The following is a 24277-nucleotide window of genomic DNA, read 5'->3' on the forward strand; positions in this document are numbered from 1 at the left end:
CTTTCCTGGTGGTACGAGCGAATGAAACGGGTTTGAGATGCGGAGGAACAGGCTCCGCCCCCAGCCCTCCTCTTTATTAGGCGAGCCTGTGACGTGTGCAGGGGGGGTGGAGTTAGGGTTAGGTTTAGGGTGTGCGTAGGCTGGAAAGCATGGCTGATGGGTTCAGGAGAGTGCCAGGAGGGATGGGGTAGGAGCGATGAGACGGGATTAGGAGAAGCGCGGTGGTTCCCTGCATTCCCGGTGTTCCCAGTATTTCCCAGTATTCCCTAGTGTTCCGGGCATTCCCAGCGTTCCCCACTATTCCCAGCGTTCCTGGTGTTCGCAGTATTCCCAGCGTTCCCGATGTTCCCAGGCCTTCCTTCCTGCTGCTGGCTCCATCTGGAACCTGAAATGTGATCAGTAATCGGAGATGCGCTGATCACATGCCAGCTGTTCCTCTCCCTCTCACTCCTCCTCATCCTGTCCCACACACACTGGGGGCCTACTATGCTCCTCCCACTCCCACCCACACAGGGCCAGCTACACTACCCCACGTACGTTCAGTTATATGGCTGTAGACCATTCAGCTGCCTGTCTCAATCTTCAGCGTTTCGGTGGGGGGGTGGGGGGATACTATCATGGGTACTGACTGTGACTGTTGCAGAGAGACAGGGAGGGGGTGTGTGCATTCTTTGCACTGTTTCCCCCCCCCCCCCCCTCGTAGGAGCTGAGCTTTACTTTGATACACTCATTGAACGTTCGGAACTTTTATGTAGGCGACCCCCTCCTGAACCAGGTTGCAGCCATGTTGCCCTCCCCCTTCACATTTACCAAACTGGCCCCCCCAGCCCAGTGTGTGTGTTTGAGAGAGTGAAAGTGAGAGCGTGTGTGTGTTTGTTTGAGAGAGTGAAAGTGAGAGCGTGTGTGTGTGTGTGTTTGTTTGAGAGAGTGAAAGTGAGAGTGTGTGTGTGTGTGTTTGAGAGAGTGAAGGTGAGAGCGTGTGTGTGTTTGTTTGTGTGTCCTTTAGAGTCTGGGGTTTATTTATTTATTTATTTATTTAGGATCCCCATTAGCAATACGCAGTGTGCAGCTAATCTGTCTGGGGTCCGAACATAAAATACATACAAGATTACATAGTGAGACATAAAATCAAACAAACAGACAGAATAGTACGAAACAGTAACATTAGAAAAAATGAAATAAAAATAGTAATAAATGAAGGTTGTTTGTGTGTTTCAGAGAGAGCGTGTGAGAGTTTCAGTGAGAGAGAGAGAGTGTGTGTGTTTGTGTGTTTAAGAGAGAGTGAGAGTGTGTGTGTGTGTTTGAGAGAGAGAGTGTGTGTGTGTGTGTTTAAGAGAGAGTGTTTGTGTGTTTGAGAGAGAGAGTGTGTGTGTTTGTATTTTTAAGAGAGAGAGAGAGTGTGTGTGTGTTTGAGAGAGAGAGTGTGTGTGTGTGTGTTTGTGTTTTTAAGAGAGTGAGAGAGTGTGTGTGTGTGTGTGTGTGTGTGTGTGTGTGTGTTTGAGAGAGACTGTGTGTGTTTGAGAGAGAGAGTGTGTGTGTTTGTGTTTTTAAGAGAGAGAGAGAGTGTGTGTGTGTGTGTTTGTGTTTTTAAGAGAGTGAAAGTGTGTGTGTGTGTGTGTGTGTGTGTGTGTGTTTGAGAGAGACTGTGTGTGTTTGAGAGAGAGAGTGTATGTGTTTGTGTTTTTAAGAGAGAGAGAGAGAGTGTGTGTGTGTGTGAGAGAGGCAGTGAGAGTTGTTAAGTGGGAGGCAGCTCTGATGTAATGATGCGATTGGGATCAGATCATCCTGTAATCTGTGCAGAAAGCACTCCAGCGTGGCAGAGCGTGACCAGGAACACCCCCCCCCCCCCCCATCTGCCCCCCCCGCCACCCCCCCCCCCATCTGCCCCCCCCATCTGCCCCCCCGCCGTCCTCACCCTAATGAGATAACACCGGCCTCAGCGCTGCATGTGTATGGGGCGGATGGGGATCACTGAAAGCGTCCTGCTGAATTTCTCTCAGCTGCGTCAAGTCTCTTTTTCTTTTTTCCTCCTCACCTCCTTTTCTAAACCTCATTAATTTTTCAGTGCGGAGAGAATGAATTTGGCTTCATCACGCTATTCCCAGAGCAGAGATGGCATTACCCCCTCTCACCCTCCCCCCCCCCCCCCCGCCGTTTCGCTGATGGGCTCGGCTCAAACGGTCTTACGGGGTTTTTAAATGTGATGGACCCGCTCTGATTTGTACTCTGGACTTGATTCGTAAGCAGTTTTTAAAAATAAAAAAGATAAAAAAATTTTCTCCTCGTATTTCTGCTGTTTAATTAAGTCTGACGGAAGCGATGAAGGCAGAAGGACTTTCGGCTCCACAAGGATATCCCTCCATATGAGATATGCGGATGCTTCCCCCCCCACCGCCCCCCCCAGAGGATAAAGTAGCACTGCAGTGCCGTAAATATGTAGTGACTCTGGAAGCAGCTCCTCCCTTTTTGGCTGGACCGCAACGGCGGGGCCAGCCCTACAAACGCGAATGTCTGTGACTGACTGACTGACTGACTGACTGATGAAGGTACACCATTGGTCGGCCGGATCACGTGTGTTAGGTTTTAACCTGGTCTTGTTTAACCAGGATCTCTCTCTGCCTCATAACTCCCCACTTTGTGTGTCTCACTGCTGATCCAGGAACAGTGTTAAAATGGCAGGTCCTAGGCCCCTCCCCTCAGGGCCTCCAGGTTGCCTGGGTCCCTGATTTGATTGACAGGAGGTTGTTGTGGGAAGGTGGTGTGGAGGTGGCAGCTGTGCTGGAGGGCAGGCGGACACTGAAGGGCCTCCTGGCCTGTGGGACAGCTGCCCCAGACACACACACATACATACACGCGCACGCACGCGCACACACACGCACGCACACACACACACACACACACACACACACACACACACACACACGCATGCACACACAAGCACATGCATGCACGCACACACACCATGCACACACACACATACATACACGCGCACGCACGCACGCACACACACACGCACACACACACACGCACACACACACACACGCACACACACACACACACGCACGTACACACACACATACATACACACGCACGCACGCACGCACGCACAACCACACACACTTGCACACGCACTCACACACACACACGGGACGGTGTTTCGAGACTCGCTGTCCCTCTGAAACGGGCGGTTTCTCCTCCCTTCGCCCCGACCAATCACGTCAAACAGCCACATGCTAATGAGGTGGAGCAGGCGGAGTCATATGTCAGTGATGTCCATGGTCTTCTGTTTTACGCTCAGAAATGTGTGTGTGTGTGTGTGTGTGTGTCATTGCATCAGACATCTGAGGGGTGGAGCTTAGCTGTGCTTTATGACATAAGGCCATCACGTGCGCAGTGTGTGGGCGCTGCATACTTAACCAATCACGTGAGTTTTACCTCATGACAATGCAGTTGCTCAACGTGTTTTTTTTTGTTTTAATTTTAAAGATGGCGTTTTTAGAACGTGTCCTGCCTCTAATGATCTGTCGGACGTCCCCATCCTGCTCTCAGGTTCCTGAGCGGGGCGGTTTTATTAATGTCGTAAAGCGCTTCATGTGGTTTTTATGAGCGTGTAAGTGCTTTAGTATCTCCCCGTGTACAGTGAATAATTGGTACAGTAATTGGCAATTTGAAGTCTGTGCGCTTTCCGTTTTTTAATTTCCTTTTTAAGTGTGGAGTACTGATTCATGGTGGGATCGGAGGGACGTAGCCTGTGCTCAAAGCTGCCCTCCTCATTTGCTGGGACAGGTGAATGGTTTTCAACAGTTTTTCTGCTCAAATTGGGTGTGAATTTAAGTATTTAAAGCTACAGCATCTGCTGGTTTAACTCCAGTGCTGGAGGGCCACAGGGTCTGCAGGTTTAACTCCAGTCCTGGGGGGCTACAGTGTCTGCAGATTTAACTCCGGTCCTGGAGGGCTGCAGGTTTGACTCCAGTCCTGGAGGGCTGCAGGTTTGACTCCAGTCCCGGAGTGGTGCTTGTCTACTGGTTTGACTCCAGTCCTGGAGGGCTGCAGGTTTGACTCCAGTCCCGGAGTGGTGCTTGTCTACTGGTTTAACTCCAGTCCTGGAGGGCTGCAAGTGTAACTCCAGTCCTGGAGGGCTGCAGTTTTGACTCCAGGCCTGGAGGGCCACAGGGCCTGCAGGTTTAACTCCGGTTCTGGAGGGGCGCAGTGTTCACAGATGTTATGAGACTGCGAGAGATGTTGTGTCGTGTTCTGCGCTTGGGCAGTGGCCTGGTCTAATCGCAGCTCTGATTGCAGTTACGTGTGCAGAAATCCCAGCTTAGTTACTATATCCACTTAATCCTCCTCCATTTCATTCATAATTCTAAGAAAGGGAATTTTCATGGTGAGCCTTGATATGTTGGTATTGAGTTTGTTGTCCTCAACCCTGTTTCTGGAGATCTACCGTCCTGTAGGTTTTCCTTCCAACTCAAACAAACCACACCTCATCCAGCAGCTAGAGATCTCATCCGGTTGATAATTATTCGACTCAGGTGTGCCAAATTAGGGTTGGAGTGAACATACAGGACCGTGGATTTCCAGGAATAGGGATGGGCAGCCCTGCTGTAAAGCATTGTACCCTTTTTATTTTGATGTTTGTTCTAAACTTGTTGTTTTTTTTCCTGTCTCTTCTGTTTTGCAGGAACCCATTAAGTCCCGAGCTCCCCAGCTACATTTGGAATATCGGTTTTACAAACAGTTGGGAAATTCAGGTGAGGACCGGAATGGCACCTCAAGCCTTTCCCTCCTACTCTGCATTCAGCAGATACTCTTATCCAAAGCAATTCTGCTTCAGCAGTTCTGTTTTTTAAATGTGGTTTCATTACATTACATTACAGGTATTTAGCAGACGCTCTTATCCAGAGCGACTTGCGCAACTTTTTACACAGCATTTACATTGCATCCATTTATTCAGCTGGATATATATACTGAAGCAATGCAAGTTTACATAACTTAAGGGTACATAGGGTACAAGGGTACAACGGCAGTGTCCTACCCAGGAATTGAACCTGCAACCTTTGGGATACAAGACCAGTTCCCTAACCATTATACTACACTCCCGCCCATTATATATCTAGATATTAGTGGAACAATAAATGTTAAATACCTGACTCAAGAATACTATGACAGTGCCCTACTGTTGAGGCCATGTGTAGTTGTAAATAGCCGTGTCTTGATTTGGTAAATGGGTAAAGGGATTTGAACCTGCAACCGCTTGAGTTAAAGCCCAGCTGCCTAATCATAATGCCACACAGCCGTCCCGTACAGTGGAGAGCTCTGCGGTGGGGGGGGCGGGGTGGGAGGGGTTTTAGTGACAGGTGACTGATCACATGGAGAGCGGAGATTGACGGGCGTAAGGGGTTTAGAGGGGGAGGTGGTGACAGATGCGAAGCACGTGGCGTTGCACGTCTTTCCCACGGCCCTGCTGTGCTCTGCCCCCCGATTGGCTGGGGCTGGCGCTGCAGGACTGAGCTGCTGCGTTTTTTAACCCTTCGTTTATTTAACCTTTAACCAGGAAAAAACCCCCATTGAGATGGAAAATCTCTTTTGCAAGCGGGACCTGACGTGAAACACAAAGTTAGACGAAGACGGTACACAAACACGAGTTACAGTCATCAGATGGCGACTGAGACGGCCGTGGTAACGGTAATTAAAAAGCTGAGCGGAGGTTTAAAAGCAGGAGGGTGTTTCGGGAGTTTGATGGCAGAAACGCGCGATCGTAAGCGTTTCCGTCCCTGTCCTGCAGAGTAAATTTAAACGTTTCTCCGGTTGGGCGTGAGCGGTTGAATTTGGCATGGGGTGAAAGCAGAGCCGTTCCGCGTGAAGGCTGCGTGGGACCCGATGGCGTATCCAGAGTGGCTGCGGCGGCAGGATCCGCTCGCTAAAAATAAAGGCTTCGCTGTTTCCGATTGGCTCAAATTGTGGCTGTGAGAATTGTTTGGAGTGGTGTCGTGGAAATGGCAGAAAGTAGCTTTAAAAAAAAAAAAAAAAAAAAAGACCGGAGATTGAAAAAACTAAAAAAAAAAAAAAGGTCCTTGTTTCCATGATGGCGTGTGCGTGTTGTACTGTTTCTCTGTCAGTTTTCCGCGAAATAAAATCTTGCCTTGAATCGCATTCATCCACAGTGGCCCCATAAATCACCATTACTGTCGTGCCTAATTACTGCACTTGTGTGTTTTGATGCTAGATTATAATCCCATTGTCCTTGATCGTGTAAATGCCCAAACCTGTCCGATCACGCCCCTGTGGATTGTGGGTAATTAATCCCACGGGCCCGGATGAGGTCTGGAAATTAGAGTGAGTGCTGGGTTGTTAACAGCATCTTTAATTGTGTTCCCCCCCTTTTTATGTACGTAATGGTGCGGTCCACCCGGAGATTCCAATGAGACGTGCTCTGTCGGCATTTGGGATCTTCCATCTCTTTGTCAGTATGGGGGGTGGGGTGGGGCAGGCAGACCCTACAGGCCGTTTTAACTGTAATTACCATGAATGTGACTGGGCTGGTGACGGCTGCTCTTTCATCCCTTTGAGCCTTTAATGAGAAGCACCAGCTAGCAGAGAAATCCCCACTGCCTGTTTGATCGCTGGACTGGAGGGTTTTTCTGCCTGTGTGTGTGGGTGAATGCATGTACGTGCCTGTATGTGTGTGTCTGTGCGTGTGTGTCTGTGTCTGTGCGTGCCTGTGTGTGTGTGTGTATGTGTGTGTGTGAGTGTGTATGTGTATGTGTATGTGTATGTGCCTGTGTGTGTGTGTGCCTGTATGTGTGTGTGAGTGTGTATGTGTGTGTGTATGTGCCTGTGTGTGTGTGTTCTGCGCGCGCGTGTGGAGGGCTGTTCTCGGTTATTTATATCTGAGCTCCTCGGGGGGGTCCCCTTAAAGCTCCTCTGCCTGAGCCCAGCGCGGCTTTCTCCCACAATGCACCAGGATGCAGAAGAGGAAGCCCCTCCCCTCCCTTATCTGTCCCCGTGGGCTGACTCTGCAGAAGGAGCTTTATGGGTACTTTGGGACAGACCCCCTGCCCTGTAGTGCAGTCTGGAACAGGCCCACACAGACCCCCTGCCCTGTAGTGCAGTCTGTGGGACGGGCCCACACAGACCCCCTGCCCTGTAGTGCAGTCTGTGGGACGGGCTCACACAGACCCCCTGCCCTGTAGTGCAGTCTGTGGGACGGGCTCACACAGACTCCCTGCCCTGTAGTGCAGTCTGTGGGACGGGCTCACACAGACCCCCTGCCCTGTAGTGCAGTCTGTGGGACGGGCCCACACAGACCCCCTGCCCTGTAGTGCAGTCTGGGACGGGCCCACACAGACCCCCTGCCCTGTAGGGGAACAGATTGTGCTGCTGTCGCTTCCTGTGCTCTGGTCGTTTGAAGTGTAGCTCTGAACTGAATGTGCTTTTAAGGGCCAAGATTACACTCACAGAGAAACGTCATTTCGGAAAAGGGAGCTGGGGAAGAGATGCGTAAATGAATGGACAGCTGCTTGTGTGATGTGGAAGATCCCAAATCACAGAATCCCCCCCCCCCCCGCGTGCACTGGAGCTGGAAGTGCATTAAAACGGTCATGCACTTTTTATGCCACCATTAATTATTTAGCGTGTAGATCCTGCCCGACTGCACCAGCTGCGCATGCGCACACGCACGCACACTGTGTTTTACAGCATCTGTGTGTGCGCATGCATGTGCGCGTGTGGTCGTGTGTGTGTATGTGAGTGTTTATATGTGTGTGTGTGTGTGTGCGCGTGGTTGTGTATGTGAGTGTTTATATGTGTGTGTGTGTGCGTGTGGTTGTGTGTGTCTGTATGTGAGTGTTTATATGTGTGTGTGTGTGTGCGTGGTTGTGTGTGTGTGTATGTGAGTGTTTATATGTGTGTGTGTGTGCGTGGTTGTGTGTGAGTGAAATCTTGCTGCTAGCCTCTGCTCAGTCATTATTTGCAGCAGGTAGCTGCTTTCGGGTTTTTAAGCGATGGCGCTCCCCGTCCCGCTGGCGAGAGGGTGTTTTATTTACGGGGGCGGCTGGCGTGACCCGTCCCGTGCTCTGGTTCCCGCTCGGCCTGGCCGGCGGGTGCGGGTCACATGATCGCGTTTCAGCTTGGCCGAGCCTCCAAAGCGGCAGACTGGTGTAGTCTGTGCCTCGCCTTGTTTCTGCATACACTCTGCTCTGAATCTTTTATACAGGCCCTCTCTCTTTCTCTCTCCCTCCCTCTCACCTCTCTATCTCTCTTCATCTCCTCTCTGACTTCTCTCTGTCTGTTTACTCTCCTTCTTTTCTCTCTCTCTCTCCTTCTTTTCTCTCTCTCTCTCCCTCCCTCTCTCTCTCTCTCTCTATCCCTCACTCTCTCCTTCCCTTCCTCTCTCTCTCCCTCCCTCCCTCCCTCTTTATCTCTCCCTCCTGTCCTCCCTCCCTCTCTCTCCCTCCCTCCCTCCCTCTCTCTCTCTCCCTCCCTCCCTCTCTCTCTCCCTCTCTCTCCCTGTGCCTCCCCCTCTCCCTCATTGTGTGGGGACATTGTGTCCTGCAGTCTCTCTGACTGAGTGGGCCACTCTCTGTGTGGGGACGTTGTGTCCTGCAGTCTCTCTGACTGAGTGGGCCACTCTCTGTGTGTGGACGTTGTGTCCTGCAGTCTCTCTGACTGAGTGGGCCACTCTCTGTGTGGGGACGTTGTGTCCTGCAGTCTCTCTGACTGAGTGGGCCACTCTCTGTGTGGGGACGTTGTGTCCTGCAGTCTCTCTGACTGAGTGGGCCACTCTCTGTGTGGAGACGTTGTGTCCTGCAGTCTCTCTGACTGAGTGGGCCACTCTCTGTGTGGGGACGTTGTGTCCTGCAGTCCTCTCTGACTGAGTGGGCCACTCTCTGTGTGTGGACGTTGTGTCCTGCAGTCTCTCTGACTGAGTGGGCCACTCTCTGTGTGTGGACGTTGTGTCCTGCAGTCTCTCTGACTGAGTGGGCCACTCTCTGTGTGGGGACGTTGTGTCCTGCAGTCTCTCTGACTGAGTGGGCCACTCTCTGTGTGTGGACGTTGTGTCCTGCAGTCTCTCTGACTGAGTGGGCCACTCTCTGTGTGGGGACGTTGTGTCCTGCAGTCTCTCTGACTGAGTGGGCCACTCTCTGTGTGTGGACGTTGTGTCCTGCAGTCTCTCTGACTGAGTGGGCCACTCTCTGTGTGGGGACGTTGTGTCCTGCAGTCTCTCTGACTGAGTGGGCCACTCTCTGTGTGGGGACGTTGTGTCCTGCAGTCTCTCTGACTGAGTGGGCCACTCTCTGTGTGTGGACGTTGTGTCCTGCAGTCTCTCTGACTGAGTGGGCCACTCTCTGTGTGGGGACGTTGTGTCCTGCAGTCTCTCTGACTGAGTGGGCCACTCTCTGTGTGGGGACGTTGTGTCCTGCAGTCTCTCTGACTGAGTGGGCCACTCTCTGTGTGTGGACGTTGTGTCCTGCAGTCTCTCTGACTGAGTGGGCCACTCTCTGTGTGTGGACGTTGTGTCCTGCAGTCTCTCTGACTGAGTGGGCCACTCTCTGTGTGGGGACGTTGTGTCCTGCAGTCTCTCTGACTGAGTGGGCCACTCTCTGTGTGTGGACGTTGTGTCCTGCAGTCTCTCTGACTGAGTGGGCCACTCTCTGTGTGGGGACGTTGTGTCCTGCAGTCTCTCTGACTGAGTGGGCCACTCTCTGTGTGTGGACGTTGTGTCCTGCAGTCTCTCTGACTGAGTGGGCCACTCTCTGTGTGGGGACGTTGTGTCCTGCAGTCTCTCTGACTGAGTGGGCCACTCTCTGTGTGGGGACGTTGTGTCCTGCAGTCTCTCTGACTGAGTGGGCCACTCTCTCTCTCAGCCATAATGAGTGTGATTGTGTCTGCGTCTCTGACTCTTAGCAGGGGAGTGTGGGCCCAAACTGCAGCCCTGGCCTGCGCTGGGCCTTCGGTGTGCTGGAACCAGCGGCTCTGCAGTGCCTTTGCTGTTAATACTGAATCATATGCGCTGAGCAGAACTGCTTTAAAGAGCAACTTATGGAGCCTGAATCATATCGACTGAGCAGAGCTGCTTTAGAGAGCAACTTATGGAGCCTGAATCATATGGGCTGAGCAGAGCTGCTTTAGAGAGCAACTTATGGAGCCTGAATCATATCGACTGAGCAGAGCTGCTTTAGAGAGCAACCCTAATCCCCTTATGGGGCCGTGTCTCCAGCTGTACACTGTTTAGGGTATACATGCATGACTAAGTGGCTGAATACTGTTGGGTAAATTGCCAGCAATGATAACCTTGCGAGACATGGTTTTATGTGACAGTGTGATGAGGTCAGGGGAAAAAAAAAAAAAAAAAAAACTTTGAGAGTTGGACCATCTGGTGAATTTAAGCCTGAGTCCATATGTTGTCTTTGGTACTGTAAGTTAATTTATGCACTAGGTATGCCCTGGTGTCTACCCTCTACTGCTGCAGTTTTGGGAACTTGTTTCCACACAGGATCGTTTAAAAAACACGTTCCAGATGTGTTTGTTTGTAATGGGCTGAAAAATTGCGATGGGCGACAATTCCCCCGCCGATCGCCATTTTGGCTCTAAACGCCTCCACATTAGAATGAATTGGAATTCTGGAAATGGATAGTCGCTGATTGTCCTCGTTGACCGCCATTTTGGCTCAAAGACCGCACAGACCGCCATGTTGGCTCTATACGCAGGGTGAGTCGCAGGTCTGTTGTCCCGTTGTAGCTGTCATTGCTTGCCGCACCCCGAAGCCTGAAGTTCCGGACAGGTGTGCCACACCTGCTCCCCCCCCCCCCCCACAGGAATGACGTAGCGGGGTCAGGTGACGGCCGCAAAGCCCGCTATAATCCGCCAACCTCGCTGCACGACGCTCTCGCTGGGTCTGTGTCAGAGGGTGTTAATGGCCAATCCAAAGCACCGAACGGAGGGGAAACGGAGAGAGAACGAGCCCGGCGTTCGGGAAGAGAGACGGACCCGGTTTTCCCAACGGAAGATGCTAACGCTCCACACGCAGCCGACCGAACGCAGACGAGCTCACTGGTGCGGCGTTTCACATCGCCGGGCTGTGATTCTCTTACGCCGTTAACAGGGTGGGTGGGGGCGCTGGCTGCGGCCCGAGCGGACCGGGTGGGTGGGGGCGCTGGCTGCGGTCCGAGTGGACAGGAGATCGTGTTACAGGAGGTTTCCGGGCAGCAGCAGCAGCTGCGCTTTCTCTCCGCGCTCCCGCGGACGGGAGGGGCGTAGCAGGGCTGATTTGTAGCGGCTGACTCAGAGAGGGGCCGTGTGATTCAGACCTGCGGTCTCTTCCGTTTCACTTCGGTCCACGCTAATGAGCCCAAAATCGCTCCAGTGATTTAGCAACGCACCTTTTTTTTTTGATTCATGAAAGCAAATTGCAGTTGATTTAGGCCTATCTGCAGTTGGCTGAATTGAAACGGGGGTGAGGTGACTTCAGCACAGGTCAGTTTGACCTTAAAGCAGAAGTCAAACTGGTCTGGTGGATAATGACAGCCGGTGATGACCGTGGAGGGGAGCTGTGATGTCACAATGGCGTTTCCCGGCAACGGCGAGATCCCCGAAGGGCAGCCTCCGGATGAGATTGACTTTGTTTCCATGGTAGCGGAGCGGTGATGTCACAGTGGCGTTTCCGAGCAGCGACAAGACCTCCCGAGGTGGGGGGGGGGGGCAGTGTTACCGTGGCAGCCGCGAGCACGACAGAGGGAGCCAATCAGTGCGTGCCTGCGAGCGGTAGCCGCCGCAGAGTTCACCGGGGGACGCCGCAGGACCGCTCACGTCACCCCCGGCTCGGGACGGGGCGTACTGCGCCTCCCGTACTGGCCTCCTCACTGAAAGCCTCTCTTTGGTCCTAAGCACGTTGGCTACAAGGCAGATGGGTCCTTAAAGCAAAAAAAAAATATATATATATATATGTATAAGAAATGTCACAGTGTGCACCAGTAACACAGTAGAGCTTTCACACTTTCGTTCTGTCGTGTGTGCGATGTCTTTTACGAGCAGTGAGCGTGTGTTTATTTGTACAGTAGCGTCTGCCAAAAGGACTCGCTCGGGGAAACTCTGAGGTTTTGCAGTTTGGTGAAAAACACCATCTGTACCCTGATTTCTTCCTTCAGCAGAGGAAGAAATTTCTTCCTTCTTCCTTCTTCCTTCTTCTTCTTTTAGTTTCTGTGGGAAAAGATCATCTGCCCGATGAATGCGATGCAACATAAAACCCTTAGATTACCTTTCCGTTTCATTCAGGTTTCCCCCCTTTTTATTCATCATATGATTTGTTCCTGAAGTGTGGCGCCAAATCTGCTGATTTGATGTGTTTTTTTATTTTTTATTATTTTTTATTTTTTTATTGTGATGACTGGATAAATCCGGATCGGAGTGTGTAGCCGGCGAGTCCCTGACGGAGCTGCTTGTTCTTTGCAGAGGGCGTCCCTCAGGTGTACTACTTCGGTCCGTGCGGGAAGTACAACGCCATGGTCCTGGAGCTGCTGGGGCCCAGCCTGGAGGACCTGTTCGACCTCTGCGACCGCACCTTCTCCCTCAAGACCGTCCTCATGATAGCCATACAGCTGGTGAGGGGCCTGGGACCGCAGCTTTAGGGTTTATTTTAGGGCTGGGGGGGGCGGGAGGGTTGTATACCTTATATTGGGGCGACATAGCTCAGGAGGTAAGACCGATTGTCTGGCAGTCGGAGGGTTGCCAGTTCAAACCCCGCCCTGGGCGTATCTAAGTGTCCGTGAGCAAGACACCTAACCCCTAACCCCTAACTGCTCTGGCGAATGAGAGGCATCAATTGTAAAGCGCTTTGGATAAAAGCGCTATATAAATGCAGTCCATTTACCATTTATATTTAGATATACTGTTATGAATGTGCATAATGGTATGCGGTTTTGAAATACTCTTGTCAAATGGTATTTTATGGTTTTTCATCCAGTGGATATTTAAAATTCGCTCATCGCAGCAGTGTAGTGAGGAATGTGCGATGTGAACTTCAGGCAAGTTGTCTGCTCTGAATGAAACTCGAGCTCAAAAATATAGAAGACCTGCGCAGTGGTGTAGAAAAATGGATGAAATTTGAAGAAGAGGCTTCAGGATAAATACTGATTTATTATCAGATACAAAACTCTCAAATTCACAGTCGCAGACCTTCAGCAGCATGAATAGATGCATGAATAATGGTGCCATGTTTTTTTTTTTTTTAATGAAACCCAGCCCATATCATTTAAAAGGCCTGACATGGTGTTTCAAAAAATATATTTTTCTACAGTTTAAAAAAAAATTTTTTTTTTTTTTTACAGTATTTTCAATTTATTTATCAGATCATTTGTATTGGAAAACCAAATACCATCATACCAGCAATAATTAGGAAATTTGGGGGGGCGGGATCGGGGGGGGGGGGGGAGGGGGGGCGGCGGTAATGCTGACTAGTCGGATGTCTCACCGCTGGGCACACTCACTCCCGGTCCCCAGAGAGCCGGGCTCTGCGCCTTCGCTGCTGACGTAAAAACGCTCACCGGCCGCAGTGTGCCTCGTTAGTGTAGCTAGCGCTCCCGCGCAAACGGAGCCTCAGGCAGGCTGGGACTCTTTCAGCAACAAAAACGGTTCTTGGAGAAAAAAAAAAAATCCTGAATTAATCCCTAAAAATGACATTTAAAAGCCTCGTTGGGGTATGACTGTGATTGTGATTCGGGGGTATGACTGTGATTGTGATTCGGGGGTATGACTGTGATTGTGATTCGGGGGGTATGACTGTGATTGTGATTCGGGGGGTATGACTGTGATTGTGATTCGGGGGTATGACTGTGATTGTGATTCGGGGGGTATGACTGTGATTGTGATTCGGGGGTATGACTGTGATTGTGATTCGGGGGGTATGACTGTGATTGTGATTCGGGGGGTATGACTGTGATTGTGATTCGGGGGGTATGACTGTGATTGTGATTCGGGGGGTATGACTGTGATTGTGATTCGGGGGTATGACTGTGATTGTGATTCGGGGGGTATGACTGTGATTGTGATTCGGGGGGTATGACTGTGATTGTGATTCGGGGGGTATGACTGTGATTGTGATTCGGGGGGTATGACTGTGATTGTGATTCGGGGGGTATGACTGTGATTGTGATTCGGGGTCCCTGAGCGTTCCCGTCCCGTCCTGTCTGTCGTCCCAGATAACGCGGATGGAGTTCGTTCACACCAAAAGCCTGATATACCGGGACGTGAAGCCGGAGAACTTCTTGGTGGGCCGACCGGGGAGCAAGCGGCAGCACACCATCCACATCATCGACTTCGGGCTGGCCAAAGAGTACATCGACCCGGAGACCAAAAAGCACATTCCCTACCGGGAACACAAGAGCCTGACGGGCACCGCGCGCTACATGAGCATCAACACGCACCTGGGGAAAGGTGAGGCTTCTGAGCACCTGAGAACATGAACATCATACACACACCTGGGGAAAGGTGAGGCTTCTGAGCACCGCGCGCTACATGAGCATCAACACGCACCTGGGGAAAGGTGAGGCTTCTGAGCACCTGAGAACATGAACATCATACACACACCTGGGGAAAGGTGAGGCTTCTGAGCACCGCGCGCTACATGAGCATCAACACACACCTGGGGAAAGGTGAGGCTTCTGAGCACCGCGTGATACATGAGCATCAACACACACCTGGGGAAAGGTGAGGCTTCTGAGCACCTGAGAACATGAACATCATACACACACCTGGGGAAAGGTGAGGCTTCTGAGCACCGCGCGATACATGAGCATCAACACACACCTGGGGAAAGGTGAGACTCTTGGGCACCTCAGTATATAAGCATCACACACACCTGTGGAAGTCACTCAGAAATTCCGTTTGAAGCCATAAACTCTTTTGTATTGACGATGCAGCTTTGTGAATGGGTTTGCAGCAGTTTTCTGTTGTGATATACAGGCCATCTGTCTAAACTGTTGATGGCATTATTATCTTTTTTAATGAGTGAATGTATCTGCGCTTGTTTCTGTTTACTGCTGACCACAGCAGTTTCAGCCTCTGCTTTAGGAAAGACAGAGCTCCTGAGGGAGTAGATTTGGATTAGGGGGGACAGGTGTTAAACCTGAAGCTAAAGAGAGAACTCCTGAGTCTCCGTTTTTAAACCCTTTTGAAGAGCAGGTTTTTTGGAATGTTTTTTCAAAATTCTAAGTCGGTGTTCTAGAACTCCGTTGCTTCCGGTTGCCGGCAGCGATTGTGACATCAGCGTTAGAATGTTCAGTTACGAACATTCCAATCGCATATTTTTGTGACCTCTCACCTTTAAAAGGGTTCAACGCTGAATGAGTTTCCTCTTCCTGCCCAGTCTGGATATGGATTCTGCCTCTAGCGGAATGGCGATCTGGCTGTTGTGTGAAGTCACAGTGCAGTGGTCTCTCTCTCAGTCCCTGTCTCGATTGGTGCATGTTATTGCAGCGTAGCTAGGTTCCCGTGGAAACGCGCTTGTCCATTGTTCTGTGTGACGCGTGAAAGCCCATCTGTGTGACCTCACGTGTCTGTCCTTCCTTTGCAGAACAAAGCAGAAGAGACGACCTGGAAGCTCTGGGTCACATGTTCATGTACTTCCTGCGAGGAAGCCTTCCGTGGCAGGGCCTGAAGGTAGGAAGTGACCTCATCACTCAGGGAGCCAATCATCACCTCCTGTACAAATCAAACTGATTCATGGTTCCCGAAGTTAGTTTTGCGGGTTGTGTCCATGTCATAAGTGCATGCACTGATCAAAATAGAAAGACACAAGTGTTTTGGGAAAAACAAAACATTGGATTCTGTTTCCTGACCTGAAGTTTTACCACCTTGCATTGCGGACTTCAACCATGCGGTGCCACCATTATGTTGCGTTGCATTGCGTTATGCTACATTGCAGCCATTTAGCCAATGCTCTTATCCAGAGCGACTTACACAACTTTTACATAGCGTGTATATTGCACCTATTTATACAGCTGGATATATACTGAAGCAATGCAGGTTAAGTACCTTGCCCAAGGGTTCAACGGCAGTGTCCTACTCGGGATATAGGACTGGTCTTGTAACTAGGTTACAAGACCAGTTCCTTACCCATTATACTACACAGCCCAGCCACTCCTTTTATTGATGCCAGCGAGCTTATTGGTTGAATAAAAAAATTTATTTTCTTGCTAGCGGTTCAAGTCCAGCTTTATTACCCCAGAGGGAAATATGCTGTGCGGACAGGGTTAATAAAAACAAACTGTCGTGACGTAAAAGGGGTAAAAGACGAGAAAAGATTCGGCTCTCGCACGCTGCAGCAGTACATGCAGCGCGTGGTCGATGCGTACAGTGGAGATCTAAAGAGATAAAGACACCGCTGCTTGTTTCAGTAAATGTTTGTGAGGTGACAAAAACATCCATTGAAGTTATGTAATGAAAAGGACTTCTATAAAATACAAGTGGCAATATGCAGTAAATGGCAATGTAAAAATATTTGTGGATATAACCTTTCTTTTTTCTCCTCCCTCCCTCCTCCTCTCTCCACAAACCCATTCTTTCCCTTTCTACCCCTTTCCTTCCTGCTCTCTTTCTCTTTCTCCCCCATATTCACCTCACTGTCGCTGCCTCTCCTTCTCCCTCTCTCTCTCCCTCTCCCTCTCTATTGCTCTCCCCTCTCCCTCCCTCCCTTCCTGCTCCATCCTCCGTCCCTCTCTCTCTCCCCTCTCTCCCCTCCGCCCCCCACCCCCTTCGCTCCATTCCTCTCTCTCTCCCCTCTCTCCCCTCCGCCCCCCACCCCACCCCCTTCGCTCCATTCCTCTCTCTCTCCCCTCTCTCCCCTCCGCCCCCCACCCCACCCCCTTCGCTCCGCCCCCTGCAGGCAGACACGCTGAAGGAGCGGTATCAGAAAATAGGCGACACTAAGCGAGCCACGCCCATCGAGGTGCTGTGTGAAAGCTTCCCAGGTGGGTGCCTGCTCCTCCTCCGCGCCTCCTGCTTGCCTCCTCCTCTGCGCCTCCTTCACGCTTGCAACGCACACGTACACCCACGCCCAGCCCGGCGTCACACACAGGGGGCGGGGTCAGGGAGTAAAACCGGCCTGGGGGGTGGGGTGGGGTAAAGAACGCACCCGCACGCCCATTTCCGTGCTCCCAGCGACCCCTCACCCCCGCAGCGAGGGCCTCGTTATGGCGGGTGATGACGCTCGCGCGGATCCCGAAACTCTGTTTAATCTGTGCCTCTCTTTACCCCACGGTGAAGCCTTCCCTGTGAGGTCCTCGCAGTCTGTGGGCTCAGCTCTTAGTAGATCTCACAGCCGACCCAAAGGCACTGCGTGTTCTCTCTGAGCAGATCTGAGCCTGGACGTTACGCACCGGCGCTGGACCTGCGGGTGAAACCAGGGTTTTTATTTCTCATTCTGAGTGGGAAGTCACTGCCGTTATCCTGTCCTTTCCTACCTGCAGAGGAAATGGCCACCTACCTGCGCTACGTGAGGAGACTGGACTTCTTCGAGAAGCCCGACTACGACTACTTGAGGAAGCTCTTCACCGACCTCTTCGACAGGAACGGCTACGTGTTCGACTACGAGTACGACTGGGTGGGCAAGCCGCTGGTGAGCGTCCTCCAGCCCCTGCCCGTCCTCCAGCCCCCCCCCCGCCTGTCCTCCAGCCCCTGCTCGGTCAACGCTTGTCCTTAACTTTCGGTTGTAATTCAAAACGAAAATCTGCGTTTTCTTTCCTTAACAAACAGGTTTTTTTGCGGAATGAGCCTAACCAGGGTAAAGGGAAAACGTGCTGACTGAATGCATGCCTCTGTGTCCACTGTGATGCTAGTCTCAGCTGATTGGCTGAAATCAGCCAGTGATGTCACTTAACTCTCCCAGCTACTGAATACACAAACACCCACACACACACACAGCCAGACACACACACACATGCATACACACACACACACCAAGCCATTGAGACTTTGAAGAGCTGTTGCATTTTGTCGCATTTCGGTAGGGTCTGTATGTCGGTTGACCTCTCCCTTTTTTTGGCCACGCCCACAGCCAACCCCGATTGGCCCCATCCCCAGTGACACGCCCCTTCAGCCCAGCAGCAGAGACAAAGCACAACAGCAGACCAAAAACCAGGTGAGAAACTCCGCCCCTCCCCCCCACCCCACCCCCCTTCCCTCATCCCCATAACCACAGCACTCAAGCATCCAGGTTGCCACGGCGCCAGCCAGCACGCGCACGCCTCATCTTCCAGGTCTTCAGGGTGTCGCCATGGCACCCGTCTCCATCCCCTGTGCCAGAGGGGATACCCGAGCGCAGGTCTCTCCAGGAAGTCCCCGAGCCGGCCTTCCCCGAGCCGGCCTTCCCCGAGCCGGTCTTCCCCACCGGCCTCCTCTCTCATCATCTTCCATCCTCCTGCTGCACTGTTTGGTCAGATCAAGCTCTAAGGCTTTTTCTCCTCCCCCCCCCCGCCCCCCCCTCCACTAACTGACCCGTTTTAGACGCGTTCGATCGCAGGAAAGAAAACAGAAATGTCGTCTTTGAGATCCGTTTCCTCGTCTGCTGTTCGGCCAGTTTGAGCCAGTTTGAGCCAGTTTGAGCCGCCGTGTCCCAGACGACGCTTGGGGGGTGTTCTCGGATTTCGGAAGGGTTCTCCTGCGCGAGTCGCCGGGGTTCGCTGAGCGCCCGTCGCTCCGAGCTCGCGCCGGACGCTCCGCCCGCAACGGCAGCGGCTTTCTGGGAGCGCTAAACCCTCGCCATCCGCCAGCGTTTTTAACCCCCTGCCCCCCCGCCCCCCGCCCACCCCCCCGCCCCCTATTAGCGCTCGCTCGCGTAGCGTTGGTGTTCTGCGCAGGCCAGGCCGGCAGCCGTCGCTCACAAGCTGCAGCGAGCGTGCGGCCCTGCCGATAGAGACGGGCTCCGTGCTCAAACGCGGCGTTGCGTAGTTTCCCGCCGGCGTCCAGACGCACGCAAACGAGCCGCTTCGGATGTCCCCCGAGGGAGGGGGATCGGATTTACCGAAACCCGCGTTTTCGAGACGAGCCGCCCGTGACACGGAGGTAATTCACTCCGGTCTCTGCTGCTCGTCACTGCTCATCCACAGGCGCAGTGTAGAGCGCTGCTCCTTGAACAGCTTCATATCGGGACGCACATTAAAAATGCTTTTTTATTATCAGGGACCCACATTAAGACTGCTTTCTAATATCGGAACCCACATTAGAAATGCTTTTTGATATGGGCACCCAAATTAGGAATACTTGTTAATATTGTGAGATGTATAATAACCCAAGTCAGGAATTTAGTACCTTTTAGGACACGTTAAATACACATACTGCCATAACCTAGTGGACTACAGACTCATTCCAGGACCACCCTCATACACTCCTGACCCGTAGTTTAAGCACTGCTGTACAGTGATGCCGTATACGCAAATAAAACCTGCGTGACCAGCCCAGAATAACGATGCTTTAGACGACGGACAGAGCGAAGCTTCGCACGCGTAGTTCGCCCATTTTCCCGCCTGGCCGCTCGGTCCTGCTGTGGGGATTTCACCGTTGTGTTGAGCCACCTGTAGATGTTTTCATCGTGACGTGTGACCTCATTATGAACGGGGCCAATCGAACGCGAGCTGGCCGCACGGAGCAGGGGTCTGCAGCCCTGGTCCTGGGGTCCGTCTGCTGTCCGTTTCCTCCTTTGAAAACCGCAGCCAGTGCAGACCGGCTGAGGGGAGCCAGACCGTGGCGGTCTGCTCTGATTGGCCGGTTGAGCGCTGCGTAGCGGTGGAATTGGCCAGCTTTAGCGGCCCTCTGGGCCCAGGGTTACAGACCCCTGCCGCGTACGCTGACCAGTCCCCCGCGGGGAAGGCCAGTGAACTCCATGCGCTGTGCGGAGTGAAGGGGAAATGCCAACAGTGTTTTGTGCCACTTCCTTTTCTTTTTTTATTTTATTTACTAGCTTTCATTCTTTCCGCATGTTTTAGTCTGGTTCTGTCTCACTCCTCCTCTCCTCTCCTCTCCTTTCCTTTCCCCTCTTCTTTTAGCCTAGTCTTTATTAACATTTCTGCTTCTGCATGGAAGATGTCTTCTGTAATTTTTTTTTGTTTGTTTGTTTTTCTTTCTTTATTCACTCCCCCCCCCCCCCCCCAAATCCCACCTTCCGTTAAAAACACCCCCCCCCCCCCCCCCCCAAAAAAAAACACCTTTTACCTCCCGCCCCCCCACCCCCTCCACACAACCTCCTCTCATAACCCCCCCCCCCCACCCCCCCTGCTGTTGTGCCAGTCTCCTGAACCCAAAGGAAGCGAATCTCAGCCCACTCCAGTGACCAATAGGGAGCTTCTGGGGTCACATCTCACAGCCGATAGGCTGGGGGGGTCTGTGCAGGTACTGCTTACGCACTGTTCCACACGGCTGTGTCTTACTCTCCCTTTCTCTCTCTCACTCTCTCTCCCTCTCTCACACACTCTCCCTCCCTTTTTCTCTCTTTCTCTCACTCTCTCTCAATTCAATTTCAAAGTCCTTTCAATACAAAGTGCTTTTTTTTCTCTCTCACATTCTCTCCCTTTCTTTTGCTCACTCTCTCACTCTCTCCCTCCCTTTTTCTCACTTTCAGTTTTCTTGTCTTTCTCTCAACATTTCTCCCTTCCGTTCTCTTTCACTCTCACTTTTTCTCTTTTCCTCACTCTTTCTTTTTCTGTCTTTCCCTCCCCCTCTTTCTGCCGTTCTCTCTCTCTCTCTCTCTGCATGGCCCATCAGCTGCATGTCGCTCGCCCACTCAGACTGCTCACACAGGACTGACTGGCTGTACTACGTGTGATAAGAGTGGAGGTGGAGGTGTTTGTGCATATTAGGGGGCCGTTGTGTTTTTCTGTTATTATTATTATTATTATTCTTATTATTATTATTACTACTACTACCTAATGACAGTTGTAATAATATTGATAGCGGTAATATTATGTAAATATTTTTAGACCTCCCCTCCCACTTCCTTTCTCTCTCAGACTGATGTATGTATTTATTTGTTTTGAGGTTGTGTGCACATGTCTGTGTTTGAGTGCCCTCCCTGAGCAGTGCAGCTCTTCCTCTTCCTGCTCTGCCTCTCTGCAGGCCCACTAGGGGGCGCCGCCTCTCTCACCTGTGTCCATAGGTGAATGGGCCCCGCCTCCCTCTGTGGGGATAATCCCCCCCCCCCCCAGCTCAGAGTACAAGACATTCAGTATTAAAACATTAAATATGTTAAATATGCTTTGGAAGGAGCAGTGGTGAATTTAAACAGCAGACCTAACTGTTGCATTAGAGGAAAGGGGGGAAACCTTTATGCACTTGGTGCCATCTAGTGTTTGGTTTGCAGATTGCACCCATTCTAGCATCTGACTCTGGGCCTGACTTAATATGATCTTTATCACGTGCAAAACCTTTCTGCACAGGCGAAACCAATAACGTGGCCAATGATTGGTCATGGTATTTGTTTTTCCCCCAATCACTGATTGCGTTATTGGTCAGGCCCCGACTGATCAGGCTCTCTGTGTGGGACAGTGCAAAGTAAAGGGGTGGCAGTTGACGAACGAAAATGTTTATTCTATTTCTGAAAGACTGGAGAGTCCAGCACGTCCTCTTCTTCACTTACGTAGCTTTCTTTATTGCTGGTGCTGTTTGAACCATTTAAGGTGTGAGGTCACAGATATGTGATTAGAATGTTCTTAACCGAACGTTCTAATGCTGATGTCACGGTCGCCGCTGGCGACCGGAAGCGGTGGGGTTCCAGAACACTGCCACTGCAAAAGCAGCCTGCCCTTCAGGGGGTTTAAAGGCGGGCGGTGTGGAGCGTGTTGCGTGGTTCTCATGGGTCCCTGGCGCTGTTCCCCTGCCCCCCCCCCCCCCCCCCCCCCCCCGCAGGTAATGAGCTCGACGAACGGGGAGCTGAACACGGACGACCCCACTGCCGGACACTCCAACGCCCCCATCACCGCCCCGGCCGAGGTGGAGGTGGCCGACGACACGAAGTACGGGTTCTCGCGCGCTCCGCCCTTCCGCCGTGCGACGTGTCCCGCTGTTTTTCTTTTTCTGTTTTTAATGTGAACCGTCCAATAGCATGGGTTTTTAGTTTGAGCTATCCAATAGCATGGGTTTTTAGTTTGAGCTATCCAATAGCATGGGTTTTTAGCTTGAGCTATCCAATAGCATGGGTTTTTAGCTTGAGCTATCCAATAGCATGGGTTTTTAGCTTGAGCTGTCCAATAGCATGGGTTTTTAGCTTGAGCTATCCAATAGCATGGGTTTTTAGCTTGAGCTATCCAATAGCATGGGTTTTTAGCTTGAGCTATCCAATAGCGGGGGTTTTTAGTTTGAGACACCCAATAGCATGGGTTTTTAGTTTGAGACACCCAATAGCATGGGTTTTTAGTTTGAGACCCCCAATAGCATGGGTTTTTAGTTTGCGCTATCCAATAGCATGGGTTTTTAGCTTGAGCTATCCAATAGCGGGGGTTTTTAGCTTGAGCTATCCAATAGCGGGGGTTTTTAGTTTGAGACACCCAATAGCATGGCTTTTTAGTTTGAGACACCCAATAGTATGGCTTTTTAGTTTGAGACACCCAATAGCATGGGTTTTTAGTTTGAGACACCCAATAGCATGGGTTTTTAGTTTGAGACACCCAATAGCATGGGTTTTTAGTTTGAGACACCCAATAGCATGGGGTTTTAGTTTGAGACACCCAATAGCATGGGTTTTCAGTTTGAGCTATCCAATAGCGGGGGTTTTTAGCTTGAGCTATCCAATAGCATGGGTTTTTAGCTTGAGCTATCCAATAGCGGGGGTTTTTAGCTTGAGCTATCCAATAGCGGGGGTTTTTAGTTTGAGCTGTCCAATAGCGCGGATTTTTTGTTTTGAGCTGTCCAATAGCGCGGATTTTTTGTTTTGAGCAGTCCAGTAGCGGGGTTTTTAGTGTGTACCTTGACTGAATACTGAATACTGCCCGTTTAGCTGCTCAGACGATGTTCTTCTCTTTTCTCCGCTCAGCTGCTGTTGTTTCTTCAAGAGGAGGAAGAGGAAAGCACTTCAGCGGCACAAGTGAGGAAGAGGAAGAGGCCACGTCAAGGAAGAGAACTCGAAACTTTGTGGTCACCGTCGAGTTTTAAACGGAAGCTCACGGACCACCCACCCCCCTCTTTCTGACTTTGCATTGGGGTTGCCCCCCGCCCCCCCCCTCTGGTGACACGCAGGAAGGAACGTTGTTGTCCCTCCCTGATTGGTCAAGTGGGTCAAGCAACAGACTGTGGTTCCTTTTTTTTTTTTTCTTTTTTTTTTTTTTTTAAAAACAAAGAAAAATAAAGAAACTCAAGTACATACCGAAAATGGGGGATGCAGTAAAAAATAAAAAATAAAAAAAAGGAAAAGATAACCGTAACTATGACGCCCGGAATACCGTGGCGTGAACATTTAAAAAAACAAAAAAAAACAAAAACAAAAAAAAAAAAAGATACTGTTTGAAACAGTTGTTGTATCCTAGATTCCATACAGAACATTAAAACTGTACGCCAGCCGTTTGATCTGGACAGAAACGCATGGAGAGGTCGAGTGAAAGAAGCGTGTTCCTTAGATATAGTGCTTATTTGTGGGATCAAGGTGAATGAGAGGGGCGAGAGTGAAGTGTAGTAACGATAACCCAAGAATCAGTGAGAAAAACAGCAGGACACATTTCAGCTAAACCACGTCTGGAGGATTTTTATCTCAGTTCATTGCCCACCCCCCCCCACCCCCACCCCCCACCAGGTTTTGTAAAATCCCTTACGTTGTTTTCAAGGTTGGCTCTCCCTCCGCTGAAACAAGATTTTACTCTCATGTTGTAGTGTTCAGGATTTTTTGTTTTGTTTTTCCTAAAAAAAAAAAAAAAAAAAATTTCTTGTTTGTTTTTTTCTTTTTTTTTTCCCTCCCTGTTACTATGGACTTTGTAGCACAGTCAATGGCCTCAGGTACTGTGGAAGATTGAGAGAAACACTCATTAATTTCTCTTTAAATTGCACTTTGGGAAAAACAGAAAACGGTGGAATTCTGGACTTGAAATACACAAACAAACAGAACTTAATAAAGACTGATCTAGGAAGATTACTATATGAGGCTGATCTCTGTGCAAGGCCGAAATGTCCATTTAAATGAAAAAAAAAAAACTGTCTTTCAATTTTATTTCTCACATCAGAGTAATTTACCAGGAAATCATAGTTTGTGCCTTTCCAAGTAAAATGTTTGAAGCTCCAGTAAATGTCCCGCAATGAACTTTTA

General features: G+C 50.8%; 1 protein-coding gene across 2 annotated transcripts in view; it reads left to right on the top strand.

Moving 5' to 3' along the window:
• Positions 1-24277, top strand: part of csnk1g2b (casein kinase 1, gamma 2b) — a 48997-nt gene extending 24720 nt beyond the window's left edge. Inside the window, exons 3-12 of one of the 2 annotated variants that reach the window (XM_035413777.1) lie at positions 4685-4754; positions 12454-12602; positions 14199-14433; positions 15572-15657; positions 16883-16967; positions 17466-17614; positions 18053-18136; positions 20281-20382; positions 21895-22001; positions 23018-24277. In XM_035413777.1, the coding sequence (XP_035269668.1) occupies positions 4685-4754; positions 12454-12602; positions 14199-14433; positions 15572-15657; positions 16883-16967; positions 17466-17614; positions 18053-18136; positions 20281-20382; positions 21895-22001; positions 23018-23072 (1122 nt within the window). In that variant the 3' untranslated portion in view covers positions 23073-24277. The remainder of the gene's footprint in view (positions 1-4684; positions 4755-12453; positions 12603-14198; positions 14434-15571; positions 15658-16882; positions 16968-17465; positions 17615-18052; positions 18137-20280; positions 20383-21894; positions 22002-23017) is intronic. The other variant, XM_035413778.1, reaches the window with a different exon arrangement.

This window comes from Anguilla anguilla, chromosome 4 (genome assembly GCF_013347855.1).
Source record: "Anguilla anguilla isolate fAngAng1 chromosome 4, fAngAng1.pri, whole genome shotgun sequence".
NCBI lineage: Eukaryota > Metazoa > Chordata > Actinopteri > Anguilliformes > Anguillidae > Anguilla > Anguilla anguilla.